Consider the following 24,091-nt stretch of genomic DNA (forward strand, 5'->3'; position numbering starts at 1 on the left):
TTGGAAATCTTTTGATTTCTTCCCATTTCTCTTAGGATTATGGCAAAAATCTTTCTTGGGGCCTGCCTCTTACCCGCCCTGTCACTTCATCTTCCACCATGGTTCTCATCACTCTCTGTCTCAACTACATTGACCCATCCATCGATCTTTCATTCTTGCCTTACCCTCACCACGGGACCTTTGCACATGCTCTTTTTTTCGCTGAATGGAGCATTCTTCCTTCCCCTCCTGGGCCAGTAAACCCCTTCTCATACTTTAAGCAACCAATTTATACTTCCTCAGCAAAACTTCTCCAGACCTCCCTGACCAGGTTAAATCTTCTTAATGCTATTTCCTCTCCTTTTGTACTTACTACAAATAAAATGTACTTACTACATTTTATTATGAGATGATTTTGTACCTACTCTACCCACTGGACCAGCCATATGAAGGCAGGACCTGTGTCTGGTTTTGTTCACCAGTTGAACCCCCCAGGACCTTGTACAGAGCTCAAGGAAATGTTGCTGAAAGGGTGAGTGGGATGTTGAACTGAAGGGCAAATCATCTCAACAGATCCCAACCTTCTTGATAAGTAGGGCACAGTGAGTATTTCAGATAGTATAACCAGAGCCCAGAAGGGGCAGGATAATTGCCCGAGGTCACACAGCCTGTCAGTGAGGGGCGAATCTGTGGTCAGAACCCAGGGCTCCTAGTTTTTGCCATCCCTGGGCTTATACTATAGAACCATTATCCAGAACAGGGTGGAGGGCTCTCAAAGACTTTCCCTCCCATCCCACTGCTGGTTTTCAGAGGACCCCTGGCTCTTCCTACATCCGCATATCAAGCTCCTCTGGTTTCCAGGATATCCACTGCCACATTTGCATAGAATTCTGTGATTCCTCTGAATTGTTCATTTAACTTAAAAACTACCTCAAAATCCTTCAAGACTGAGCTGGGAGAATTCTGTTTTGTAAAAGGTTATATTGTTGAGGTGACTGCATTCCACAAAATTTAACCTTTGTCTCCGCCTTCTTCCCCTCACCCACTGGGTTGACAGAAATCCAGAATTTGAAGTCTTGATCGACCACCTGGTATCAAATCAGGGCTCAGTTGCAAGAGATGACTTCCCTGAAAAGAAAATAGCTTTTGGTGCTTTTATTTTCTCATTTCTGTTAAAGGGCCAGGCCTGTGTTTTGTGTTTGTTGCATTGTGTTTTAGTCTTTCTCCTCTGAGGCGTTAGTTTTCCCACTACTTTCTCAGGAGCCAGTTCACTCAGGTGTAGGCAGAAGTGCCCTTGAATTCAAAGAGGGAGTCAGAACAGAGGTGGGTCTTTGTTCCTATTTGCCAGGAAGAGCTTCTTGTGTGCAAAACTATATTTAACTGCCTGATTCTCTGACCCATGGGGAAGGTAACATTTACTCACATATTCTTACTCACGTAACAAATATTTACTGATTATCCTTCATATATCAGTAAGAGGACCATATAATTTATTGTCCAAATGAGGACAGTTTTGATGTGAAAGTGGACACTGCCTTGTTGGTACTCCAACACAACAGGTTTAAACCAAGGATGTCAATGGGTGCCCTATATATTAATGGCTGAATTTGGGATACTAGAAATTTGGGTGATTATATGCTTTCCCAAAATTCCCTTAAGGATTGAGGATAAAGCCAGGATGGGGTCTAGACCTCCAAAGCCATGAAGGACAAATTTTAATCTCAGTTGAGCTAGACGTTTCTAAAATTTTCCTACAACTTCCTTTCAAAAATAGATTTCATGGTTAAAAAACAAACAATCTGGAACAACAGCTCTGGAAGCTAATGACCCCACAGTGGATTCTAAGTTCCCCTGAGATGCGGCCACTTTGAGGGCCACTTGAAAAAAATCTTAGAATCTATAAAGGATGAAATTGCCCATCAGGGCTAAGGGATGGTGACATTTTTGAGGAAGGAATAAAACTAAAAGGAACCAAAGGGAATAGGAACAACATGTAATTTATCAATCTCCTTTTCTAGCTCAGAGCTCCTTTGACGTAGTCATGATTTTGTATATGATAATAAAGGACATAAACATGCACACTCTTTTCCTAGTAAAGAGCTCTGGTTCTGAAGTGATTTGTTTCTCTTGCATTCCAGGTGCCTGTCCTGAGACCCATGGACCTGATGGTGGAGGCCACCCCGCGAAGAGTATTTGCCAATGCACACACATATCACATCAACTCCATATCAGTCAACAGCGACTATGAAACCTACATGTCAGCTGATGACCTGAGGATTAACCTATGGAACTTTGAAATAACCAATCAAAGTTTTAGTATCCTTTCTTTGGGGCCAATAACCAGTTGGCTTGAATCAAGAGTATTCAGGTATGAGCAAGCTTGGGGGAAAGTGGAATAGAAAGGGGCAATCACAATTGAAGACCTAGGGCTTGTGGAGAACTGTTCCCTTTTAAATTACATTGGCATCTGTGATACTCGTTCATCCAAACAAAGTTAGGGAAGTACTGAATTACAAGTAGTGGACCAGGACTGCCTCTGGATTAGAACTCTGAGTCAATCCCTTCATGCAGAGGCATTTATGTGTCATGAATTACAACTAGATTTGACTTTATCAACTATAAGACCAGAACTTAGAGTTCAGTATAGGGTTCCTTCCTCTTGTTAATGGATTCACAAATGGCCTATATGGACATTATGGACCACAGGTACACAGGAGATGGCTTTCATTGTATCATAATAATGAAAATAATAGTGGCTGCCATTTATTGAATTCCAAGCACTGAACTGGGAATATAATGCATAGAATCTCATTTTGAAAAATGCATATATCATTATTGTCCAACTTGATGAATTTTCACAGACAGAGTACTCCTGGATAAGTAGCATCCAGATCAGAAAACCAAACTTTATTAGCAATGCTCATGTCCCCATCACACTTCTTCAGTCTCTACCTGCCAAGAGTATATTTGATATAACAACCCCATATTGACTTTATGGGGTTGTATTATTATCTTCTGTTTAGCTAAAATTTAGAGAAGTCAAGACAATTGCTGAATGAGTATCTGACCCAGTATTCTCACCCTACTATATTGACCCTCTATTTAATATTAAAAATCGGTCATTTATTCAGCACCTATCATGTAGTCCATCCCACCACAAACCTGACTCTTTGCTTGAATTCCCAACCTCAGTTAATGATTTCACCATCCAGGTAGCTCAGCAACTGACCTAAGAGTCAATATTGATCTTTTTTCCCACTCACCAGCCTCCCCACCCCCCAACCCAATATCTGTGAGCCCTGCCTTTGCTTCATCTAAAATATATCTCAAATCAACTCATCTTTCTCCATCTCCATTCTACAGACCCACACTAGTACTGACCACTGTTGTCTTACCTATGAGACTGCAATAATCTACTGTCTCGTCTCCATTCTCTCTTGCTCTCCTACACACTACGTGTTCCACATAACAGAGTAGACCTTTCAACATGTAATTCAGATATCATTCCTCCCCAGATTAAAACACACTGGTAGCTTCCTATTGAACTTAGAATAAGATCCAAGTTCTTAACTCTGGACTGCAAGATTTCACATGATAGTGGCCCTGCATCCCTCTTTGATACCCTATCATACCAGTCTGCCCTGACTCACTCTGCTTCAGCCAACTATCCTCTTTTCTGTTCCTGGATAAACCTTGTTCTTACTTCCATTCTCTGCATGTGCTGTTCCCTCTTTCTGGAATACTCTTCCCCCAGAGTCCGCATGGCTAACTATGTGTCATCATATAGACTTCAGTCTCCTGGCACCTCCTCAGAGGCACTTCCTCCCACTAACTCCCAAGTAACCCCCAATAACCCTATATCCCCGTTAACTTCATGACATGTATCACTATTTGAAATTCGTTTTTTTATTTGTGTATTTTGGGTTTCCCCATATTTGAATGTGAATCTTATGACAAAAGGAACTTTGTATGATCCATTCCTGTATCCCAGTACCTAGAATATTCTGACATACAGAAAGTACCATTTTGATTGGACACGTCAAGTTTGAAATACTGGTAGGTCACCAAAGTGGAGCTATCCAGTGGATAATTAATCATGAAATAGAAGCTGGCAATTTCACCTTAAGTGTATATTAGTTACAGTACAGCTCTGAATGTTCTGATATAAAATAGACTCCAAAATGGCTCAAACATATAGAAGATTATTTCTCTTGTAAAGTCCAATACTGATGATCTCCATCAGCAGGCAGCCTCCTCCAATGAGTGATTCAGAGATTCAGGTTCTTTCCATCTGGTGGTTCCCCAGTGTCACCATGCTTATCTGCATCTGTACAGCAAAAGAGGAAGATTGTGTAGGACCACACATGGGAGACTCCTATGAGCCAGGTTCTAAAGTAGTGTGCAGTCCATTGGCTAGAACTCAGTCACGTGATCACATCTAACTGCAAGGCAGGCTGGGAAATGTAGTATAGCTGTTGCAAATGAATAAAAAGACCTGGTTTAGGTACACAGTCACCTGACCTTCACCACAGAAGAGTGCTCAAGGCTTTTCAGAGTTCCCCAAGGCTTTTCAGAGAATGCAGCTGTAAGCCAGTCGTGGTGATTATGGAGACTGAGAACTGACCATTAAGACCGTGACTGGTATCTTTTGTTGATCACAGAGCAGACGCGACATACTGTCTGAGCCTAGGAGAGTCTGCCTACAGATTTTGCCTGGAAGTGCAGCTGCTAACAGAACGAGTGTGGGTGGTGGTTCCCTTTCTCCCTTGACATCTATTCCAAGAGCCAGAAATCTGCTCAGTCTCAGCTGAGCTTCTGCTGTCCCCAGTCTAGGTGACATGCTTTCCAAATTTTGCCTCTAGGCCTTCAAGAGGGAGGGGAGTTTCGTTAGGCATTTTAGGAGACAGATGCCTTGGGGAGAATGCAAAAGGGACATATTAATAGCACAATTGAGGTTATATTCTGCAGATGTGTGACAGCCTGACAGATGCTGGCATACAAATGAGACCGTGCCATTCACCCTTAAAGCAGCCATATGTAAAATAATCATTGTCATCATGAGAATGATGATAACTGATATCTATACAGTTTCTTTCCACCAGACCGCCCTAAGCACTGAGCAGACTGTACAAACTGGGACCCTTTTGCTTATCGTCTCTGAAGTGCAGCCACCTCTGGGGTAGGAAGCGGCCATCTTTCAAAATAGCCTCGGAAAAACACCAACCACAAGACAGGCCTCGATAAATCATATGTTGTTTAGCACCATTTCTGTAATGCCTCTTATCCACTAAGGAGGCAGAAGAAACATGGATCAGTATAGAAACATGTGGGGTTCCCAAAGTATGGTATGAGCATCCCTGAGGTGGGAGGCGAGATTCTTCTAAATACTACATGGACGTTTTTTGTTTTCATAATTATGTCTTTGTGATAATGAATATTATAAAATACAACTATCATATCCTATGATATTACAGATACTGAAAAATCCATTTAAATTTCAAAGTGCATATACGTAAAGTATTAGTAAATATTAAGGCAAGTGGCCTTGCAATATGGTTTTTTTTTTTTTTTTTTTTTTTGCGGTATGTGGGCCTCTCACTGTTGTGGCCTCTCCCGTTGCGGAGCACAGGCTCCGGACACGCAGGCTCAATGGCCATGGCTCATGGGCCAAGCTGCTCCGCAGCATGTGTGATCCTCCCAGACCGAGGTACGAACCCGTGTCCCCTGCATCGGCAGGCGGATTCTCAACCACTGCGCCACCAGGGAAGCCCGCAATATGGTTTTTAAAAAAGTCATAACTTCTAGTGACTAGCATTTGGTGTGACATTGGCATTATAGTTAAGAGCAGATTCTTTGGAGTCCAACAAGCTTAAAATTCTCACCCAGCTCTACTACTTGCTGGCTGTGTAAGCTTTAACATGTCTTTTAACTTAGCCAAGCCTCTACTTCATGATCTGTAGAGAGGAGCTCTGAAAAAGAGGATTGTTAGAATTTTTTAAAAGGTGTTTATACACACACACACACATATCCACATATATGTGTGTGTATATATATGCATATGTATATACATATATATACACATACATATATGCTTAGGGCAGTACCTTGCTAAGTAAATGATCAGTAAACAGGGACCACCACAAAAGGAAACTAGAAAAGTTGAGTGTTAGAAGGGTGGATTCTGTTCTGCTGGATTCATTATCTGGGTCATCTCAATTCTAGACACCTCTTTTGGTTCTGCAGTTTGATGTTCTTTGCAAGATGTTACTCATTATACCCTAGTTACCAGATATCCGCAGGGTCTCTGAGGTCCAGCCCTTGTATTTAGCACCATATCAGAGGGAAGCATTCCTAGCCTTATGGCACCTGGTCTTGAATCCTCTTCCTTCCATCTGTAGCCAGTCTGTCCCTGTTTTGTGTAACAGGTTCTGGCTTAAAGTGGTCAAACTTTGGCCTTAATGGGTTAACTACATCAGGACAATAATAAATCATTTCTAGATTAGTGATTTTCTAGGGCAAGAGGCAGCCCTAACTTTCCAATAAAAGAAAATTGCTATAAAAGGATGTTTCTTAATTATGAAAATTATGGTATACCTAGGATCCTTTGAACTCTGTTCTCAGAGCTAAGAATGAGTTGACCTGGGCTCCTACCTAGTCCAATATGGGACCTATTAAATAAAGCCACATCAAGTAAAAAGTAAATATACAGTCCTCAATAACTATATAATGAGCAACTAGTTTGTGCCAGGCACTGCAATAAGCCATGGGGATATAGAGTGAAAAGAAACAAATTTTCTGCTTTCAGAATGACATTCACCAAATAATCACACTAATGAGTGTATTATTACAAATGGAAATAAGTCCTGTGAAGAAAGGGAATATGGTTTTGTGAATGCATTTTTAAAAACCTGACGTAGACTAGGGAATAAAAGAAGGCTTTCCTGAGGACTGATTGTTAAGTTGAGATTTATAAGAGGAAGAGTATGAGCTAACTTGGCAAAGAAGTGTGAAAAGATCAGTTCACCATGTACAAAGGTCCTGTGGCAGGAGGGAGCATGGTATGTTGGAGGAACTCAAGAAGGCCCGAGGGTGAAGTAAAGCATGGTGTGAGCAAGCTAGAAAGATGAGCCCAAGACGCACCTTGCATAAATCCAGTCTCTAGGCATGAGACAGAGGATTTCTCTGGGAGAAAACAACTGGATTCCAGGGGTACTTGATCTCTGCCTTGGTCTTTATCAGCCCTCTGCATCAGCTTCACTTGTCAACTGAGCTGAAGCCCTTTTGGATTTGATTCCCTATCAGGGGACCGTAACCACAACTCTTGGCTTCTAGCTCTGTCCCTCCTTAGTACTATGGACAGCAGTCTTCCTTTTAATCCAATAGGATTCTGCCGGGCAAGCTTTGAGGGACGCTGTGGGGATCGTACATATTTCTCTCCCTTGTTGCTGCTGTGGCTTTCATCCACACCTGTACATATCAATTGTACATATCAATCTTAGTCTGGCATTTAGTGTAATAGGAGAACATTCCTTCCAGTGACATGTCCAGCGCATTGGCCTGTGTGTGCCAGAGCAGCCCCCTCCTTGCCATATTAAATGCAGCCTTTGGTGGGTTGTCTTAGGCCTGTTGCCTTGCTTGTGTGGTTGCTGACCCTCTGTATCTGACACCAGACCTAGGGCTTTGGGGGCCTGGGGATTTCTCCTCCCACAGAGCAAGCCCTTTGAGCCTCATGTTATCAGGGGAATGGGCAAGAATGCAACTCTGCAGACTTCTTTCGGACTTCTTGAATGTCCTTGGGGCGGTATCACTAGGTAGTTGGGAAGGCAGACTCTGGAGTCAGATTCACTGGATTTGAACCCAGCTCCATCTCCTAAAATCTGTGTGACCTTGACAAGTTGCTTAACATTTCTCTGGCCCTCAATTTCCTCATCAGTTAATGGGGATAATAATACCACCTATCTCAGGAGGTTGTTGTGAGGTTTAACTGAGGTTGTCTTGTAAAGTATTTAGCCAAGTGCCTGCACAAAGAGAAGGCTCTATAAATAGTAGCTTTTATTATTTAGGGCATACCCCCAGCCCCCTGTTCTTCTTACCTTGTTACTTGGATCCCATTCTCTCTTAAGAAAACCACAGGCTAAATGAGCCACACTATACAGGCCTGGCATCTTGGCCTATTGACCTACTGTGAGTTTTCTGCATCTTAAAAAAAAAAAACAAAAAACAAAAAAAAAAACCTTCCCTAAAGAAGGCTGCTAAGTGATAAGAATGAAGTAAAGTAAACCCCAGAAACATTTTTTATTTAATTTTTTAAATTAATTTTTATTGGAGTACAGTTGATTTACAATGTTGTGTTAGTTTCTGCTGTACAACAAAGTGAATCCTTTATACATATACATATATCCACTCTTTTTTAGATTCCCATATAGGTCATTACAGAGTACTGAGTAGAGTTCCCTGTAGGTAACTAATAAGAACCCATAAACATTTATTGAGCACTTACTATGTGCACTGGAGATGCCAAGATGAATAAAACTCCATCCCTGATATCATGGTCCATGTAATCTGGAGGGAAGGTGAGTTCAACCAGAGAAGCAAAACCAGTAGGAGAGGGTGTGTGTGTGTGTGTGTGTGTGTGTGTGTGTGTGTGTGTGTGTGTGTGTGTGTGTGTGTGTGTGTGTGTGTGTGTGTGTGTGTGTGTGTGTGTGTAGAGAGACAGATTGACATATTTACCATGAATTAGCCTTGTAATTGTGTGACTGGCCAAACAAATCCAAAGTCTGTAAGGCCAGCAGTCAGGCACAGAAAAATCATAAGCAAGCTAGAACACCACAGGCATAAGCATCACAGGCCACATCCACACATGGCCATCAAGAAGGAAGATTTAGGGAGAAGGGAGAGAAACTGTAGTCTCAGCATCCATTTGGAGTCTCTTCCTCAAGGAAGACCTAAGCCTTTGTTTAAATGCCTTCCAGCTGATCAGTTCAGGCCCACCCAGGATAATCTCCCTTATGATTAAATTAAAGCAACTGGTTAGGGACTTTAACTATGTCTGCACCATCCCTCACAGCAACACCTAGATTACTGTTTGATTGAATAACTGGGAAAACTTGTGCATATGTGCAAAGTGGCTGCTTTCTCTCTTTTGTCCTTCAACTCACCTGAGAGAATAAACCTTGTTAGCCTACCACAACCAGAAACATTTTAGAAATGTTTAGCCTAACCAAGTTAACATATCACAAAGCTACCAAAGTGAGTATGTGGACAGAGGGAGACAGACATGTGACCATACTAAGGAAGATGAGACTAACAGTTTGGGGGAGCCTCTATGAAGTAGCACGTATATTACATCATCTCCTGTAGTTTTCTTCCTCTCTTTGTTGATAAACTAACAACTTCAAAGGCATTTGAGATTAGGTAACTGGTCACGGGATTGGGGATTAAAATCTAGATCTGTCTCACTCTATACTCCAGTAAAATGTACTCTATCACACTATCTTAAATTACTCAAATAATACTAATACACGTTAAGTGTATTCATAGAGGTGCATTCAAGGTGCTGTGGATACACAGAAAGAGTCGTGAAAGAAGGGCTAGAACACTTCATACAGAAAGTAACACTTGGGTTGGCCTTTGAATGAAGTATTGAGTATTTTCTAATGGAGAAATGTCAAGCTCTGTGTCACATGAATAGGAAAGAGGCTGTGGTTATGGGACTTTCACATACCCCCCCCACCCCCAGTCATAAAGGACATCTTATCCCAGTGTCTTTTGAGCTCAACACATACGTAAAAGCAGTACCTAATAGGGCACCATGTGTCTCTTTGTCAGTCCTCTCATATTGAGTCTAGCAATTGGCAAAACCCTCCATGAATATTTGCACACTGGCTTTTTTTAAGCTCTTAAGAGAGGAATATCCCTTGGAGTCCTCTTTGGAGATTTCCAGTGTGTTATCATCAAGTAACATGTCCATTCAGCTGACAAGATCTGGATGCTTTGTAATCACTACTTTATATCCAAAGATTAAATTGAGACTTTGGAAAGGAAATAAAGACTTCAAAGAAACTCATGTGCCCTAAAATGGAATCCAACTCTAATATGCTCAGTTTTCAAGGCCATGGTAAGGCTGTTCTCCACCTTCAGTATTGGCAGACTTTAAGTGCTATCTGAAAAGCTTCAACTGCTTTTGCACATGGGTATCTTACCCAGGTAAACTTAGATTCCACTCTCCAGCTCGGCCTGCAGACAGGCCTCCTGCTGGACTCTGCTCTCATTGGTTGGTTTAGATAAAAAGAAAGGGGAAAAAAAAAGAACCTTGTCAGTATCAGCAAAATTAGCAGTGATAAAGACAGAAGCATATGAGGACACCTTCAAAAGCCCACAAACCTAATGCATATAAAAGCTATCTTTGGAAAAATGGATGTTTTCTTTGAAAGTTGGGATTATTCAGTCCAGTGTAAAGCCCTTTAATAAATAGCTTTTTCTCCATTATCTTATTTGATCATCAAAATTTCTCAGAGACTGACAGAGTTAACAGAATGATACCCATCCAAAGGCAAAGAAACTGAAACCCAGAGAGATAAAATGATTTTCCCATGTTCTCCAAGCAAAATAGAGTTGGAATCAATACTGAATCCCAATCTTTTGACCCCATTTTGTTACAATTATAGTATTTATCACAGTATTATCTTCAGTTTTACCCAGAGATGAGGTTCCTGGTCTCTCAACTCTCTCAGAGATGGTTCTAAGCCAAGGAAACTACTTTTTTTTAACTGTTCGTTTTCTTGGTTTAATAATATGTATTCATTATAGAGACTATAAAATGACCTATAATCTCACCATCTAATTTTGTGTATATACAACGAATTTACATCGAAATTTTAACTTAATGCTAGCTAACTCAACAATAAGGGCTCAGAAAAATAAGTTAATAAGGAAATAAAAGAAAAGGGAAAATTTTTTTAATTCTTGATTTATCCAGGAAGCTTTCTCCTGTTCAGTCTAGGGCCACACACACACACACACGTGTGCACATACACACCCCACCCACTCACACATATATACTTTCTCACTTCCCTGCTTTATTTATCTGTTTCGCAGTTATTACTACCTAATATACTGTATATTCTATTTATTTATTTATCTTGTTTAGTGACCATGTCCCCTACTAGAATATAGGCTCCACAGATCAGGGGGATTTTTGGTCTGCTTTGGTCACTGCTGTATCCCCTGTACCTAGAAAAACCCTGGCAGATTCTTTGTGAATGTTTATGAAATACATGAAGGAACAAATGAATGAATGGACCCAATCTAGGGTTACTGAAGGATAACTTAATGCCAGCCTTAGAATCTAATCCCCCTGTAAGATATAACTATGTTTCCTTCCATTCTGTTCTCTCTCTCTCTCTCTCATTTTTTTCACATGGCTATGATCAGACTGTATATATTGTGTATCTAACTTACCTCACCTAAAATTATACATGTATATAATAAGCATAGAAAATATCTTTTCCCATCTTAAAATACTACAACTTCATTAAAAGAAAATGTGGAAGTGAAAACTCACAATTGAAAAGAAAAATATTCATAGACCCATCCCATTGGAATTATCACTAACATTTGGTACTTTTGCCTTTTAGGTCATCAGTTTCAGAGTGTAAGTTTTAAATGACATTATGGTCACACTAAAGATAGAATTTTTCCTACAAGTTTTTTAACAGACTTGGCATTTCATTGCATAAACAGTTAAATGAGATCGATCAGAATTTACTTAATCGTTTCCCTATTTCTGTATATTTAGGCTGTTGTCAATTTTTTTCTTTTATAATATCACAATAGACTTTTTTTTATGAAAAGCTTTTCCAAATTTGGGTTTAAGGAAATGACTTTTGAATGGTCCCTATGCTACCCTCTAGCATCCTGCCATAATCCCCTTCATCCCCTCACCCCACTGCTGATGTAATTTATGGCTCTGGCTTCTTATTTGTTTGAAGCTCATCCCTTAAGGGGTGACCTCCCAGTATCTTCAATTATTATTTTAAATGATGCCTTAGGCCATTGCCTGGCACAGCAGTGCCCTCACCTTCCCACCTTCGGCCTTCCAAGCATGGAGCTCAGCTGCCAAACTGGCTGTGCCCCCTCCGGTCTTCAGCACTGCTTCCAGAGTCCCAGCAGAGAGGCAGATTAACCCCTTTTGTTAGCAGAGGTAATTTGCCTGGGCTCCGCATTAATAAGGAATGCCGTAAGCGGTTGGGGTCAGGATGAACAGATCTGTCAAGCCCCAGGGTTAATTTAATAGCAATCTGTTGGCTTTCTGCCTTGTATATTAGCCGTGACTCCAGTGCTCTGTTTTGCTTTTGCCGTTTGGTTCTTTGGGACAACAGGGAAATAATTTGGATAGAGAGCTCTAAAAGATAGGAGAGAGAAAATTGACTGTCAACATGCATCATTCCATTTCCAAGGTAACACAGGGAGCCCCGCACTGCTCCTCTCCTTTCTCCTTCGCTCCCAACATGAAGGGCACAACCACGTATGCTGGAGGCGTGCATCTCCCTTTAGAACAGTGTAAGGGAAAAGGCTGTGTTTCTAGGTGATGCAGATGTGAAATATGCTCTCTTGTCATCCCCGTAAGCCATTGGATTTTTGGAAACTAGACTCCTTCTCCCAAATGTTTTTAGAGCTCAGAAAATCCTCGGCAGTTAACAGTTCAAGAAATCCCTTCTCACGTTTCTGTCTCACCTTACGGTTCCAAAAAAAAAAAAAAAATTCATCACATCAAAGAACACAAAAATCCTAGGTCCGATGCTGCGTCCAAATTCTGGTTCTGAAACATGTAGCCCCCAGCGTGGTCGGTGAATTGAGAGAGCAGGTTCAAAGCAGAATCCCTGTTGGATTAGCCAGGGGAGTTTCCAGAGAGCCAGAATTACATCACTCGGAAAGGCTGGCTCTGTGAGGGCCGTTCTCAGGGGAAGAGAGTGGAGTGTGGTCAAGAACCCAGGCTCTAGAGTTGGACAAACTTGGGTTCAGATCCCAGCTCCACCCTCTATGGTCATATGACCTTGAGTAACTTAACATCAGTCACTGTTTCCTCTGCCAGAAAATAGGCCCATTAATAATATTAACGTCATAAGGGTGAGATGAAGGTCAAACGAGACAATGCATGGCACGTGATAAACATTAACTACTGCTTATTATTATCTTCCTTTTTGTCCTTATCATCACAGTTACTAAAAAGAGGATTGGAGTCATGGTTTCTCCCCTGAACCCCATAGAGTCAGACCCAGACAAGCCCTCTAGTCAAAAGGGAGATGCTTGGGGATGAGGGATGGTGGGCAGGCTTAGAGGTCCAGGATGGGTGGGAGGGAAGGAAGGAGGAAGGGTCCAGAGGCAGCAGCCCTAAGCAGACTCAGTTCTGATGCAGTTCTTGATGGTGGAGGATGCTCCTGGTTTCATATGTATGTTTAAGCCCTTCATTTTCACACATTCTAACTTTTGGGCTTTATTTTTAGGTGAGAAAAAAAAATAACCGTAGATGTGGCACCTCCCGCTACCACACAGCCAAGATCCCTTCCAGTTAAGCTTGTTTTTAGAGCTATACTGGTAGAGGTTGAGAAAGCTGACACCAGATTTTCTTGCCCTATTTTGGGAAAAGAGAAACATGCTCACTGGCACAGTAGGGTATGGAGGCTCTTTCTGGAGGGTGATAAAATCTGACAACAGCTGAACACTAACCTCTGCTTAACCCCACCCTGTATCGTGGCCACAAAGCCCAGGGCATGGGTCAGGGGACTGGGGAGAACATCAGAGCTGAAGCTTGGGGCCTCCTTCTGGGGGGCACTGGCCCCTGCTCCCCAGCAAGTGATGCTAACTGCAATAATATTTATAACTCTGGTAGCAGTTGAGTTGAAAGGTAGTATTTTGTGAATCAAAGGAACCCACATGCTCTGGAGACCCAAGAAATATTTGCATCTGGATTCGTGAGGGAAATCGTAGTAAAAGGAAATGTTAGTTGTCTCAAGCTAATTTTAGGGAAAAAAACCCAACAGGGTTTATGAGAGGTAATTGAAAGGGAAAGAGGCACAACCAAATATAAAGCCATTATTGCACCAGATTACATGCCGGAGCATGGGTGATGTTTGATAATAGGTGACTACTTTGTTAGTGCTAATGTGACTAAAAATATCAGTACAATTACTCGTACCTCATCTAAACTCTACGGAGGAGATTATGCTCCCAACTTCACAAAAAGCATAGGAGACTTTTATCCAACCCAGTCTAATAGCATCATCTGTATCAAGTCACTGCTTGTTGATTCAATGCAGTGTTTTCCAAAATGTGATATATAAGCTCCTGGCACAGACATAAATATGTTCATTTTAATGCTTAAAAGGATTTATCTTAGGTACAGTATATTATTTAAAATGTAACTAGCTCATTAAACCCATGATTTTATGAATATTGGATTACTGCTTAGACAAGGCTAAGTAAAGAAAAAAGTGAGTCGATTTAAGTTGTGGAGAAAAAAGGTTAAGTTAAAAAATGCTACCTAGTGATATACAGGTGGGGTGAAATCACGAATGTGACTCAAAAGTGAGAATCATTTTGGTTCACAATGTCCACATCACAAGGCCTGTTCCTTTGCAGGAAGTTGCTGGGTCCTTGGACAGCACCTCAGCCCCAACCAGGTACCACCGTACCTGCACCCAGGTCTCCTGAGCTCTCAGTAGAGGTGGGAAGGGATCAGCCCAAACTCATTCCTACTGAAGACGTTTGTTTCCACTGGGTCACCGTCATAGATGAAAGGCCAAATGTTTCATTTCATTACACAAGGATGTGGTCTTTAAAAATAGAGGTATAATAATTCTTGATCAGAAAGGAAAATACTGAGGAGGAAAAAACCCTATGATAAAACTAACGGTATATTCCATTGGAGGCTAAAACTGTCATGCTGTACAATTGGATGGCTTCTTTTTAATGCTTAAACTCCCACATAAGCTCTAAAGCGAATCACAGCTTACAGAGACTTGAGGTCCTGTATATCTTCAATAAGAGAAATTTTGCGTAATTACTAAAGAGTACAAATCTTGCACCTGGGATAAAATCCTAGTACTGACACTCTTTAGCCATGTGACTTGGGGCAAGTTACTTACATACGCTGAGCCTCCGTTTCCCCCCTTGAAATAATGGGAGTAAGAAAGTGCTGATTATAGAGCTGTTATAAGAATTAAATGAAATAAAGTACATGCTATGCTTTGCACAGTGACTGACCTATAGTCAGTGCTCAATAAATGGTAGCTGCTATTATTATCGACATATTATTTAAAAACATATTATTTAAAAACATCTAAGGGATTTCATGGAAGAGGATTTGCAGTCTGTCCTAGATATCATGTATCAGCCCAGGAGTTTAGATAAAGATTCAAATATATTGGATTATTTAGTTGGAATATATTGGATTATTTATTTGGAATGGGGCTGGTTTCTTAACCACTGTTGTAAAATGAGAAATGAAAGCCTTTGCAACTTGATACATTTTAGCATGATTGCATGAGCAGGTAACTTTGATGTGATGGGGCATCTACATGTTATGAGGGATGAAATCCTGAAAAGGAGCCAGGGAGACCTGAGTTCTAGTGCTGCCTATGGCCACTGAGTAACCCTGGGCCTCAGCTGCCTGGGACCACTAATACCTGCCTATTTGCTCACAGAGTTATGATGAGGATCCCCCGTGTGTGCTCATTGCTAACATGGTACAGTAAAATAAGGCGGTGAGGGCTTCCCTGGTGGCTCAGTGGTTGAGAGTCCGCCTGCCGATGCAGGGGACACGGGTTCGTGCCCCGGTCCGGGAGGATCCCACATGCCGTGGAGCAGCTGGGCCCGTGAGCCATGGCCGCTGAGCCTCTGCTTCCGGAGCCTGTGCTCCGCAACGGGAGAGGCCACAACAGTGAGAGCCCTGCGTACCAAAAAAAAATTAAAAATAAAAAAACAAGGCGGTGATGCTATAGTTACCCCCAAGGCTCCCCGTTCTCCTGGTCCCCTCCTTGACTCGTCTGTGCCAGATATCGTTGACATCAAGCCGGCCAACATGGAGGAGCTCACAGAGGTGATCACAGCGGCTGAGTTCCACCCCCATCACTGCAACACCTTCGTGTACAGCAGCAGCAAAGGGACAATCCGGCTGTGTGACATGCGGGCGTCGGCCCTGTGTGACAGGCACACCAAATGTGAGTAGCCAGCAGCCCAGGGCTCGTGGCAGGGATGGGCCACTGGCCCCTGACGTGTGGGAGGAGAAGGGGGAGGGCCTGGAGGGGTTTGATCTCCTTTCCCACCTCAGACACACTGAGAGTAAAGAAACTACACGTGTTGGCCTGACCCGGGAGTCAGTTCCATGTTTGGTATTTGATAAAGAGGAAACCTCACATCTAATCCCACAAACATTGGCTTCTGGCTGTGGAATACAGAGATGAATAAGACATGAGCCCTGTCACGTAACATTGTGACATGATCTGAATTATGTTTTAAGATTCCTCTTGCTGCTCTGGGGAGAATGAACCTGCAGAGTAGGAGTGGGGGGACCAGTTAGGGCATGGTTGCGATATCCAGGCAGGAGATGCAGGTGACCTGGACAAGGGCAGGGTGTGGAAATGGAGAGGAGTTGACGGGCTCTGGACAGATCTTGGCAGTAGAGTTAACTGGACTTGCTGGACAGTGTGGGAGGCTGAGAATATACAGGAATCAAGAACAGCAGCTGGGGACACTAAGTTAGCACTGTATTGTGTATTTGAAAGTTCTTAAGAGAATAGGTCTTAAAAGTTCTCATCATAAAAAAAAATTGTAACTATGCATGGTGATGAATGTTAACTAAACTCATTGTGGTGATTATTTTGCAATATATACATGTATCAAATCATTATGCTGTTCACCTAAAACTAATATAATGTTATATGTCAATTATACCTCAACTTAAAAAAAAATAGCAGCTGGGGGAAAGGGTTAGTGGCTTCTTGGAGAGAATGAGGCTTTGGGAACCAGCACCCTAGAAGGCCCAGTGATTCTAGTGGGCACCAGGGAAGGGCTTCAGAGAGAAGGGATGGGATAAAGTCCACCAGGCTGACAGGCCCTGCGGTCACGCTGGAGTTTTCAGGGCATTGACTGAGCAAAGCAGCTCAGAACTAGTGGGGGCTGAGTGCTTGGGGGCCAAAGGCTAAGACCGATGTAAGCGGGTGAAGCAAGAGTCAGCTGTGGTAGCCAGAATGGGCCTGGAGCTAGCAGAGGGCAGTGGTCACCCATGTCCAGTGTCAGACTAAATACCGTGCAGCTGCCAAGATGTTCAGGAGCCATGAGAGCTGTTTGTCTGGCCAGCACCTTCTGCCGGGTGCCATTCTGCCACTACAGCCTGGACAGCTGGGAGTGAAGACCTTTCTCTCCCACAGCCTCAGCTTTCGATTCTAATTCCTATGGGACCTGAGCGATGTGATGACTCTCCGTGTAGGTGTATGTCTAGGAGAGGTGTGAATATCTGGGTCATTTTGATCATTTCTGTTTGCTCATTCGCTGTGAGGAGTATTGCACAGGGGAGCTGGTATGTCTGGTGTAGTGGGATATAGACTGTGTGGATTCCAGAGTCATACAGACCCAGGTCAAAGGCAGGCTTCACCCCTTATTAGCCATCTGACTTTGTCCAACTTTCCTTTACCTTTCTGAGCCTCAGTTTTCTCATACGTACAATGGGTAAGATAATAACATCCACCTCATGGGTGTGTCATGGGGATTAGATGAGATAACTATTAAGCATTGTTAATGAGTTGTTTCATACTAAGTGTGTTGTATGCTTCCAGAAGATTTCAATTCAGATGATCCACACTTCCAGTACTCAGTCGCCATTGTGTAGCGAGTAGCTACCATATTGGACAGTGCTGACTTAAGATTTCCTTCATTGCAGGAGGTTCTCTTGACGAGTACTGGTCTATACTATCAACTCCTTGAGGGAGTGGACTTACTTTGTTTCGTTCACTGCTGTTTCCCTAGCACCTGAAACAGTACCTGGCCCATGACAGATGCTTTATCGATGTTTGCTGGTGTCTGTGCTGGTATTGATCTTTGAGTGGTACTTACTTATAAGCCAAAAAGGGGGAAATGTCCAAGGCAGAAGGATCAGCATGTGCAAAGGTGCTGAGGCATGAAAGATCATAACACTTTTGGAACTGCAGGGTGACTGATATGGCTGGCTTATAGGGAATGACTTGGAGAGGGAAGAGTTAAAGTTCAGGAGGAAGGCAGGAGACTGGTCATAATGGCCATGATAATGGACTTGAATTTTCTCTCAAAGTCAGTGAACAGCACCTAGAGTAACCAGGGGACTGATTGGAATTATTTTTTGGAGAAGTTGCTTAGACTGAAGGCAGAAGGGTGGAGGTTGGGTTCTGTCTGGGAGAACAGAGTCAAGAAAAGAGGTTAGGAAGATTTTATAACATACGCAAGGATTCCTTAACGATGCATTATTGAATTGGGGGCACCCGATCCTTTCTTTGGGGGAGGCAGCTGTCCTATGCATCATAGGATGTTTAGCAGCATCCCCAGCCTCTACACAGTAGATGCAGGCAGCAAAGGCCAGTTATGACAACCAAAAATGTCTCCAGACATTGTGATGTATTCTGGGGTGAAAATTGCTCCCAGCTGAGAATCACAGATCTAGACTAAAATTCACTGGCAATCCTTCAGCATGATCTTCTTGTATCTATGATGTATCCATTACTGTTAAGCACTCTGAGGGGTACAGTGGAAAGGGTGAGACATCTCCTAACACTCAAGGAATTTCAAGTTTGGCTGGCGAGGCAAGATGTACCCAGGACACCCAAATGAGTGGTAGAGACGATTAGGAGTTGGGATATTTGGGGAAGAGGGGAGGGAGGGACATTGGAGGTAGACCCCACAGGGGAGGCAGAGGCTGAGTGGTAGTGTTGAAGCACAAGTAGGAATTGGTTAGGTAGGAAATAGAGAGAAGGGTGTTTGGAGTTGTACACACAAGAATGGGCAAAAACCTGAAGTTAGGAAATGACATGAAACCTTTAAAGAGCCTTAGCAAGAAGTGTTGGGCTTGGGTAAAAGGGGAATATGGAGGAAAAGAGGTCAAATAGGGATGATGGTTTATATCAAGTCAGTCGTTGAAGGTCAGAATCAGAAGTTATGCCTTCATCCATTCATTCATTCATTCATTCATTGAGCACCTGCTCTATACTCAGAGTCTGGCTCCTATGGTAGCCAGTCCTTCTTAAACTTTTCCACCAAGTACAGCACTCCCAGACCCAGGCTGTGAGCCTGGCTGCTCTGCAGGAAGGGCACCAAAAGGCAATCCAGCCTCTCTGATGTGCTCTGGGTGGCCCGGCCTCTCAGCAAAGGCAAAACTGCACATGCCTGCCAGAGGCCTGAGGCTCCAGGGGAGGTGCTAACCACAGTGGATTTTCTTTGAAGTCTTATTTTGTCATCTTAAAATTTCACATGGATTTTGTATTTTATTCCCATAAAATGACTACTTTCCATTTAATTTAAATATTACATTTCTACCCATCCCCAAATTTCAAGCAAAATTGACATTTCCAAAAGATGCAGCATTTATCTATGGCTTCCTATACCACCTGGTGCACCCCCATATCGTCCTCCTTCCTGACCTCCAAGGATGCATCCATGTGCCCCAGTTTGAGAAACACAGGTCCAATATGTGGAGAGCAATTGGAGATCATTTGGCTGGAGAACAGAGCTATAGAATTTATGTTTTATGGAAGATTAACACAGTGGTGGTGGGAAGAAACATAGGAGAATTAGAAGGTTTTGCTTTAGTCTCAATACAATGGAAATTCATAACCTAGATAAGAATGGTAGCACAGGGAACTCTACTCAATACTCTGTAATGGCCTATGTGAGAAAAGAATCTTAAAAAGAGTGGATATATGTATATGTATGACAGACTCACTTTGCTGAACACCTGAAACTAACACAACATTGTAAATCAACTATACCCCAATAAAAATTAAGAAAAATAAAAGGATGATAGCTATGGAAATTGAAAGAAAGGAAAGGGAAAAAGATATATTTTTCTTTCAAAATAACTGTGAGGATGTAAAGCAATATTAGAGATTGGTGTTCATCACACATGGATATTACTTGTTCAATATCCTTCCTCTCTAGACTAAACTCTCTGAGGACAAGAACTGAATCTGTTCTGCTCACATTGTATCACAAAGGACTGACACACAAACAGGTGCTCAGTAAATATTGATTCAATAAATAAATTTATGCCTGAGAGTTGATAAAAATGGCATGTGGATGCAGACTAATAAGAAGCCATACTGAAGGAGAATGAACGGTTGAGGACCAGTCTGGGACATGCTGTGTGGGAGGTGACATAAGCTGTCTGACCAGGCTTGAAGGGCCACCAACCCAAAGTGGATGCCAGAGATGGCACGAGAAGCCCGGTGTGTTCACAGCCCAAAGTGGCCGACACCAGCCTGGGCTCTGGGGTCAGACAGACCCACAGGAGGGCTGGATAGTGAGGAGGAAGCTGACTGGGAGGCTTGGTGAACTCTGAACTCAAGATGGAAAAAAGATAAGGCCTTAGGCATTTCCGGAACTAGAATTGTTTAGAGAAGAAGCTTTGGAATCAGAATGCAGCTCTGTTGCTCAGCAGCTGTGTGACCCCCCAATCAAGTTTTGAATCCCTCTGAATCCCAAGTTCCTCCTTTGAACATATAAATAATATAATAAAGACTGTCTCATAGGGCTGGCTGTTCCCAAGGAGTAACTGTCCTCAAGTGTGTAACAGCCTACCCCTCTGCCAGGCACACAGGAGACAGTGAATGGCATCAGCAGTTACCACAGTTACGCCTTCTTAGTACCCCCTGGTTCCAGAGCTGCAGCTCTAAGAGGCCTGAACCTCCAACCTTTATTCCATGTCCACAAGCCCCATTAGTCATTTATTTAATTAATACTTGTTGAGCACACACTATATGTCAGGTACTGTACCAGACTCTGGGGACACAATGGTGAGCAAAACTAGATCTGCTTTCTTCCCTCTTACAGCTCAAGGTCTGTACTAGTGAGGGTCTCCAGAGGAACAGAACCAATAGGAGATATATATATATCATATATATACACATATGCATATATATACTCACACACACACGTGCACATATACACATGTGTATATGTGAAAAGATTGTTATAAGTATTCATAACAATTAAGGTCATGCAATCATGGAGGATGACAAGTCCCAAGATCTTCAGTGGGGCTGCAGGAGAGCCGATGAGGTAGTTTTAGTCCAAAGGCCAGCAGACTCTTGACCCAGGAAGAGCTGACGGTCCAGTTCAAGTGCGAAGGCAGGAAAAAAATGATGTCCCAGCTCGAAGGAGTCACTCAGGAGAATTCCCTCTTGTTGGGAGGAGGGTCAGCCTTTTGTTCTATTCGGGCCTTCAACTGATTGGATAAGGCCCACCCACATTAGGGAGGACAATCTGCTTTATTCAGTCTGTTAATTTAAATGTTAAATTCATTCAAAAATACCCTCCTAAACCCCCAGGATAATGTCTGATGAAATATCTGGGCACCCCATGGTCCAGTCAAGTTGATGCATAAGATGAACTATCACACCGTCTAAGGGAGAAAGATGCATTCGTCAGAGAATCACAGATAGATAATGACATTGTGACTGTAATAAGCCCCCTGCAGACCCCTGCTGCAGCCCTGCCTCCCCACGCGCCATCCCGACACCAGCCGTGCTCTGAATTGCCAGCCGCCGGCCTCCTAATCTAATGAAGCAGCGAACGAAATTCATTTTCCTGACTCGTCCGAAGTGCCGACCCTCGTCAGTGTGCATCTCCCTTTGTTTGGCTGCTGCAGCGGCAGCGGCCCGAGCTCCCGCCAGCTGGGAAAACAAGTTCAATCTGACCCCGCACCTGACCTTTCATATTGATTTTCTCCCTCCTCCTCCGACGCCAGCCTTCCGTCGACCACGGTTCAGCCCGGGTGTGCGAACGGCATGGAGACAGTTCATCGGAGTTCAAAATGAAAAGCAACATTGGCTTTCGGAGATGAACTCTGAGAAGGAGGGTATTTAATAACCATCAGTGTTTAATCAAAATGCCAAGGAGTTCCGTGTTATCAGAGCTGCATATATTAATTTCCATACGTCCCTCGCTCTGCATACTCAGCAGGGGTTGGGAAGGATGATTCTCTTCCTCATCTCTCAGTATTTTTTCTATCGCTTCTGGCGGTAACGACAAGGGTTGTATCTGCAGTTTGAGATTCTAATGGCTGAAACAATAGGCAGCAGCAGTGGCTGGCCTGAATCTTGCTGTTCCCTTTTAACGCATGAGTACTGGGAGTTGAGTGAAGAAACTGGCCAGGTGTGATGAATGACAACCAAGGGAATGAGAGAGAAATTAGATCTAAACTCCTTTCCAAGACCCACAGGAATCTGGTCCCTGTCCACCTTCCCATCCTCAGTTCCCTGTAGTCTGGCCACACTGGTCTGCTTCCTGTGCCTTCAACACACCCAGCCCTTTGTGCCTCAGGCCCTTTGCACAGGCTCTTCCCCTACCCGGAATGCTCTCCCTCCAGGCCCTCCCTTGTTTAGACTGCTCTCATTTTTTAGGTCTCTGGGAAAATATCACCTCCTCAGAGAGGACTTCTCTTTTCCACCCATCTGTACCCTATTTCTACTGCATCACCCTATTTGATTTCTTTATGTATTTCTTAGTACTCAGCTATAGATGTTTGTTTTTCTTCCTCTGTCTCCCTGACTAGAATGTAATCTCCATAAAGGCAGGGAGTTTATTTTACCAACCCCTGCATTACCAACCCAGCTACAAATGGGGCTTCACTGAACAACTGCAGTAGAAAAGCAGGCAGGTGGGAGAAGACAGATGAAAGAAGGTGTTTTCATTTACTAGAGTTGCTATAACAAAATACCATAAACTGGGTGGCTTAAAAAAACAAAATCTTGGGCTTCCCTGGTGGCGCAGTGGTTGAGAGTCCGCCTGCCTATGCAGGGGACACGGGTTCGTGCCCTGGTCCGGGAAGATCCCACATGCCGCGGAGCAGCTAGGCCCCTGAGCCATGGCTGCTGAGCCTGCGCATCCGGAGCCTGTGCTCCACAACGGGAGAGGCCACAACAGTGAGAGGCCCGCGTACCGCAAAAAAAAAAAAAAAAAAAATCTTACTGTCTCCCTGTTCTGGAGGCTAGAAGTCCTAGACCAAGGTATCAATAGGGTTGGTTTCATCTGAAGGCTGTGAAGAAAGGATCTCTTCCAGGCCTCTCTCCTTCGCTTGCTGGTGACCATCCTCTCCCTGTGTCTTCACATCATCTTCTCTCTTCACCTGTCTGTGTCCAAAACTGCCCTTCTTATAAAGACACTCATCATATTGGATTAGGCTCCACCCTCATGACCTCATTTTTTCATTTAATTACCTCTTTAAAGACCCTACCTCCAAATATGGTTACATTCTGAGGTACTGAGGATTAGGACTTCAACATAAGAATTTGGGGAGGGGGTACACAATTCAGCCCCTAATAGAAGACCTGAAAGTCATCCAGAGCACAGTCCCTGGAGCTGACGGCTCCAGGTGTGGGTCCCAGGCCCGCTCGTTGCAGGCAGCCCGGGCAAGGCGCCAATGCTGATCCTTTGCTGCAGGTGGTAAGGGTGACAAGTGGTCATGGACCAGCTCTTAGTACAGCCCCTGACCTGTCGTGAGCACACGGTGTGTGTGACTCTTATTGAACGTGGTGGGGGACAGAGGACAGGGGCAATAGAAACCTGCATGTGGAGCCTCTACACTCCCTCGTGATATCCATGTGTTTTATGGTGCCGATGCCTGGATACTTTCCCATGGTGCCGAAACATACTTGCTCTCTGAGCAAAGAGGACTTAAACTGATTTTAGAGGCGATGAGGTGCTAAGAAGCCTGGTTCCTATTCAAAAACCACTCATAAGGGGAGGGGGTCTTGAATAAGTAGTTTGTTTTTACAGCATGAGAGAAAAGCAGCAGGTTAGGAGTATGGGATTGCCAGATACATACCACTATATATGAAGTAGATAAACAACAAGGACCTACTGTATAGCA

At 43.2% G+C, this 24,091-nt stretch overlaps 1 protein-coding gene across 4 annotated transcripts in view; it reads left to right on the forward strand.

Moving 5' to 3' along the window:
- The window catches only part of PPP2R2B (protein phosphatase 2 regulatory subunit Bbeta), a gene marked incomplete at both ends in the record, with an annotated part of 456,792 nt that overhangs the window by 392,718 nt on the left and 39,983 nt on the right, over nucleotides 1-24,091 (forward strand). For all 4 annotated transcript variants that reach the window (XM_082622565.1, XM_082622564.1, XM_082622566.1 and 1 more), the window contains 2 exons: nucleotides 2,118-2,295; nucleotides 16,035-16,199. In XM_082622565.1, the coding sequence (XP_082478691.1) occupies nucleotides 2,118-2,295; nucleotides 16,035-16,199 (343 nt within the window). The remainder of the gene's footprint in view (nucleotides 1-2,117; nucleotides 2,296-16,034; nucleotides 16,200-24,091) is intronic.

The sequence above is a fragment of the Mesoplodon mirus genome (genome assembly GCF_964341445.2).
Source record: "Mesoplodon mirus genome assembly, chromosome: 5".
NCBI classification, from domain to species: Eukaryota; Metazoa; Chordata; class Mammalia; order Artiodactyla; family Ziphiidae; genus Mesoplodon; species Mesoplodon mirus.